The sequence below is a fragment of the Sorex fumeus genome, unplaced genomic scaffold, assembly GCF_029834395.1.
Source record: "Sorex fumeus unplaced genomic scaffold, SorFum_2.1 ptg000035l, whole genome shotgun sequence".
Classification (NCBI taxonomy): domain Eukaryota; kingdom Metazoa; phylum Chordata; class Mammalia; order Eulipotyphla; family Soricidae; genus Sorex; species Sorex fumeus.
The window spans coordinates 31,369,921-31,375,920 of record NW_026606092.1 but is presented as its reverse complement, the minus strand read 5'-3'; the positions used below and the strand labels follow the sequence as shown (position 1 = coordinate 31,375,920).

At 42.2% G+C, this 6,000-nt stretch overlaps 1 protein-coding gene across 1 annotated transcript in view; it reads right to left on the bottom strand.

Moving 5' to 3' along the window:
* Positions 1-332: 332 nt before the first annotated feature.
* The window catches only part of MAP3K19 (mitogen-activated protein kinase kinase kinase 19), a 57,510-nt gene continuing 51,842 nt past the window's right edge, over positions 333-6,000 (bottom strand). Inside the window, exon 10 of the mRNA XM_056117557.1 lies at positions 333-399. Within this exon, the coding sequence (XP_055973532.1) occupies positions 333-399 (67 nt within the window). The remainder of the gene's footprint in view (positions 400-6,000) is intronic.

The following is a 6,000-nucleotide window of genomic DNA, read 5'->3' as shown; positions in this document are numbered from 1 at the left end:
TCACAAGGCAAGAAAATGCAGTTTTCTCTATATAATTTATTCTCAGTTGACCGGCCAAAAATGAAAGAAATACATAAAGCAAGAGATTATTGTTCCTGGCTAGTAAAAACTGTAAACACTGCAATAGGTTTTTTTTAAAAGAAATTTTCATATACATGGCTAGTGATATGTGAAGCTTAGGGAGGCTAATATAACTAAAACGTCTAGTGGCACTGCAAGATCCATTTAAGTTTGACTTCCCTGTAGGAAATCATAGGTCCTTGAACCATCATTCCCACAATGAAACTAATAGTAATACAGTGCCTGTAACAGCTGGAAAGAGTCTTGAATATTCATTGACTTCTCTTCAAGAAGGAGTGTTTGAGAAGCTGGACAGCAGAAGGTCGCTCATGCTGGTCCCTAAGAATGGAAAAAGCACATTAGAAGCATCACCCAAAATTATGCTTACCAACTAGATCAACTTGACTCAATGTGTTCTTTATTTGCTTTATCGGGTATCAAACCCCGGAATCATTATGTACTTTAAAGATGGAAACACGGGCCATAGAGATCCTACAGCAGGCAGGGTGTTTGCTTTGCACACGACTGGCCTGGGGTTTATCCCCAGTAGTCCTCGAACCCACCGGGAATGATCCCTGATTGCAGAGCCAGGAGTAAGCGCTGAGCACTGCCTGTGGCCCCCAAATAAAGATGGAAGCACAACCTTTGCTAGACAGACTTGGTTATTTGGTTTTTCTTAAAAATTTAATGATACTAATTAAAAAAAACTATAGTTTTATCATTTATGGTGGGTTGAACAACTTAAGGGTTTTCTTTTTGTCTAGTAGTGGTTCTATTTGGGTCTATATTTTTGAACCCATTTTGGTATGATTCAGGTGTATCTGTGGTGTGTTTTGTGGCCCCCAGGGTATATTCCAAGAAGTGATACTGCTGGGTCAAATGGGAGCTCAATTTCTAAATTTGAGAAACGCCCATATTGTTTTCTAAAAAGTCTGGATCAGTCAGCGTTCCCACCAACAGTGAAGGAGAGTCCCTTTCTCCCCACATCCATACCAACACCAGTTGCTTTTGTTCTTTTGGATGTGTGTCAGTCTCTGGTATGAGATGATATTGTTCTGATCTGCATCTTCTTGATGATTAGTGATGAAGAGTACTTTTTCATGTGCCTTTGGACATTCGATTTTTTTTTTTTTTTTTTTTTTTTTGCTTTTTGGGTCACACCCAGCTGATGCTCAGGGTTTACTCCTGGCTCTGCACTCAGGAACCACTGCTTGGGGGACCATATGGGATGCTGGGAATCGAACTCGGGTCGGCCGCGTGCAAGGCAAACACCCGACCCGCTGTGCTATTGCTCCAGCCCCAGGACATTCGAATTTCTTTGAGAAATTTTCTGTTCATTTCATTGCCCCATTTTCTGATGAGATTGGATATTTTTTTTCTTGTAGAGTTCTACCCATTTTGTATATCTTTTATATTGACCCCTTATCAGAAGGGTATTGGATGAATATCCTTTCCCATTCCATAGACAGACTTGGTTTGAGTTTAGACTCTTGTATAGTTGTGTGATCTGCAAATGACTCATTCTCATTTACGAAATTACCAATAATAACCAAATTGGTTGAAAGAGCTGAATAAAGTGACTGACATAATATTTAAAAGTAGTAGCTATTACATATAAAAACTAGGCACTACTTTTCCATTATACTTTTGTTAAACTTAGTTATAAACAAAATTCATACTTTGAGATGTAGTTTAATGAACTTCTACTTAGAATTCACTTTAAAATTTTAAGCGTAGGGGCTGGAGCAATAGCACAGTGGGTAGAGCATTTGCCTTGTACGCGGCTGACCCGGGTTCAATTCCCAGCATCCCATATGGTCCCCTGAACACCACCAGGAGTAATTCCTGAGTGCAGAGCCATGAGTAACACTGTGCACCACCGGATGTGACCCAAAAAAGAAAGAAAAGATAATATTTTGAGCATAAAAGAAGAGAGTTGCTGTTCAATAGTATTACTGTGGTTTGGGTTTTTTTTTCTCCCCCTAAAGAAATAAAAATTTTTAAAAACAGCTGCAATAGCTTATTCTGAGGCATTTTTAGGTTAATTTGCAATCTTGATAACTTATGAAGTGAATTACCAAAATGAATAGCCCAGGTAAAACAAATTAAAAAATTGATATAAATGATTTTGAAATAAAAACCTCTATCCTGAAGATTCTTTCCTTGCCTTTAGAATATGCACATTTTCTAAATTTTTTTTTTTTGGTTTGGTATGGTTTTTTGTTTTGTTTGGGGGCCATACCGGTGATGCTCAGGGCTAACTCCTGGCCCTTCACTCAGGAATAATTCTAGACAGGGCTTGGCAGGGAACATGGGACACCAGGGATTGACCACACACAAAGCAAATGCCTTATATGCTGTATCATCTCTCCAGTCCCCCAAATATATTTTTGTTTTTGGGTCACTCCCGGCAATGCTCTGCGGTTACTCCTGGCTCTGCACGCAGGAATTACTCCTGGTGGTGCTCAGGGGACCATATGGGATGCTGGGATTCGAACCCGGGTCGGCCTCGTGCAAGGCAAACGCCCTATCCGCTGTGCTATTGCTCCAGCCCCTCAAATGTATTTTCTTAACCTGACAACTTTTACTAGTTGTGATTTTTGTTTCTTCTTTCAAATTTCACTAATGTGGCCAAGCCCAGTTATCCAGGGTACTTTTTTCAATAGTCACTATCGAAAACTCTTAGAGGCTCTGGGCGCACAGCCAGTAGTGAGTGCATGGGCGCTACTATCTGCCAGACACTTGGTGGATCACATCCAGCACTTTTCAGGGACAAAGTGCCTGGAATCTAGTGGGGGTTGCCTGCACGTAAAGCGTATGCCCAGCCCTTGAGCCATTTTCCCAGCCCTTATTATCTTAAATTCTTAATCATTTGGCTTACTCCTTTCTCTATAGAAATTCCCATCCTAAAATTAACCATGGCTACCTCACTACCATTGTTTTTTATATTAAATTTTATTTGGATGGGTGGGCTTCCAAAGGGTGTTCAGTGGCCTGGGGGCCCCCACTAAAATTCTCAGCCAAACGCTCAGTTGATTGCAAGGGCCCAAGGATGCAATGCAGCTCCTGTCCTACCGAGCTGGGGATTAATTTGGCTACCCAGTGCTGGGGATATCTAGGACAGGTGCAGGGGGACCATGTTATATCAAGAATTAAATTTATGGGGTTGGAGTGATAGCACAGTGGGTAGGGCGTTTGCCTTGCACGCGGCCAACCCGGGTTGTATTCTCAGCATTCCATATGGTCCCCTGAGCACCGCCAGGAGTAACCCCTGTGCAACACCGGGTGTGGCCCAAAAACCAAAAAAAAAAAAAAAAAGAAATTTATGTTGGGCATAAGCCCTAACCTAATCTCTGCTGCCTGTACTCTTTCTTCTATTAGTTATGTGTTAGATGTTTTGATTATGTCCATATGCCTTATCTTCTCCCCACCCAAGCATTTTCCAAAACTTTTTTTCAGCCAGCCTTTAGAAAATAAAATTCATGACTCTCCTACAACTTTGGTTCTCAGTTATGTGCCCTCAGTCTTAATTGCTTTCCTAAGCTCCAATTTGGAGCATCAGAAATTTCTATAATAGAGGATCCTCTTCAACTCCTCCCCTTACATCTTCAACAAATTACTATTATTTTTTTCCACTCCACATTTGGTACAATAGACTACAACCCATCTTTATCACAAAGGAAGTCTTGATTCACTTTCTTCTGAAATGTTCTGGAATATTCTTTATAGTCCACTGCTTCCACAATCATCAAATCAAAGTCCAGACTCGAGCATGTTCTCAACCATTCTGCATTTAAGGGTCTTCAGGACTCTCTTCTGACCTACTCTCCCAAAGGCCAATTTCCCCCCCATTATATCTTTCTGTCCCCAAATCATTTGCAATCCCTTATGCTTTACTCCATATTGCAACAAAAATAAACTTGACCTGACCTCCCTGAATTTAAAACCTGCCCGTGAGAACACCTCTGCATGTTTCTTACTGTTTCCCCAAATTCAATTATGCCACCTAATCACCTCAACTACATGGAAAATATCATGCTAAGTGAAATGAGTCAGAAAGAGAGGAATAGACATAAAAAGATTGCATTCATCTGGGGAACATAAAGTAACAAAATAGGAGACTAACGCCCAAGAATAGCCGAGATTAGTACCAGCAGGTTTACTTCATGGCTTGGAAGCCAGCCACACATGCTAGCAGAAAAGGCAACTCAGATAGACAAGGGAGCACCAAATAAAGGGTGTTGGGAGGATACTCCCAGGATGGGAGAAGCATGCTGAAAGCAGACTATAGACCAAACATGATTGCCACTCAATGCCTCTTTTGCAAACCACAACACCCAAAAGGAGGGAATAAAAGAGAATGCCCCACTACAGAGGCAGGTTGGGCTGGGGGGGGGGGGATGGGGAGTGGGAGGGATACTGGGACCCGTAGTGGTGGAAAATGGGCACTAGTGGAGGCATGAGTATTTGATAATTGTATAATTGAAACCCAAACACAAAAATTTGTAAGTCTACAACTGTACCTCATGGTGTTTCACTAATAAAAATTTTTTTTAAAAAATGGGGAAAAAAAGTGTCTTAGTGCCAGAGAGATGCTAAAGGGGCTAAGGCACTTGCCTTGCATGTAGCTTACCCAGGTTTGGTCTCCAGCACTCCATAAGCACACCCAGGAGTGATTCCTGAACACAGTCAGGAGTAAGACCAGAGCATTTCCAGGTGTGGCCTAGCCCTCCTCAAAAAAAAGTAAAAAGTGCCAAGTCCCTTCATTTCTGACCATCCACAATACCAGGGAATGTTGTTATAGATATCAAGTGACATTCTAGGGTCCTTAAGCTTTTGTTATGTTTTCACTGGGGCCCCCTCAGATGCTTGGGGGCCATGCAGTGTTGGGAATCAAATGTTGTCTTACACACACTAGAAATATATTCTGCCAATTGAGCTATCTCCCCTCTTTAGGATTTTAGTCATAGAATTTCAGAAAGTAATTATAGATTTTTATAGGCAGTGGTTAAGGAAAATGTATCTCCTTACATTAAGGAATAGTTAAGGAACAGGATTCTCCTTATTAACAACTATGAAACCCTACTGGCCATGGTCCAGAAACTCATAAATAAATCTCAAAAGCGATCAGCAAATTGCAGAGATTCTTATGGATCCCGCACAAGGCTGAGTTGTCTGGGATACCACAGAGGGGTGCAGATGAACTCAGCACCCACCCGAACAGATCCCTGGCAGCAGGAAACTTCCACGTTCATTCCACAATCACCACCATGCTCCTGGCTAGACTCCACTGCTCTAGAGTGGAGTCTGAATGACGAGCCTCACTCAGAAATTAATCTGTTGAAAAACTCAGGCATGCGGGTTTTGTGACTGAAATCTCCAACCTTTCACGGAGTTAGGGATGGTCTCCTTCCATCTCCCAGTACTTCCTGAAACCCTGGCAAAAACACACATGCCCCCAAATGCCACCCAGTTAAAAATTTAACTCCAGCAATATCACCTCGTTAAAATTTTTTGATGTCCTGGAGCAACATCTCAAACTCTACAACACTGATAAACCAGAAGTAGCGTGCCAGATTGGATGGAATGCAGCGGTAGGGCGTTTGCCTTGCATGCAGCCAACATGGCCGACCCGAGTTCGATTCCTCCTCCCCTCTCGGAGAGCCCGGCAAGCTACCGAGAGTATCTCGCCCACACGGCAAAGCCTGGCAAGCGACCCGTGACGTATTTGATATGCCAAACACAGTAACAAGTCTCACTATGGAGACATTACTGGGCCCGCTCGAGCCAATCGATGAACAACGGGAGGACAGTGACAGTGACAGTGATCCCATCTCAAGTAACAAAATATCTTCACAGAAAGCTTAACCTGTAACAACATCTTAGAATCTCTTATACAAGTGCTTAATAGCTACATGGTGAGATACACAATCTTCACTA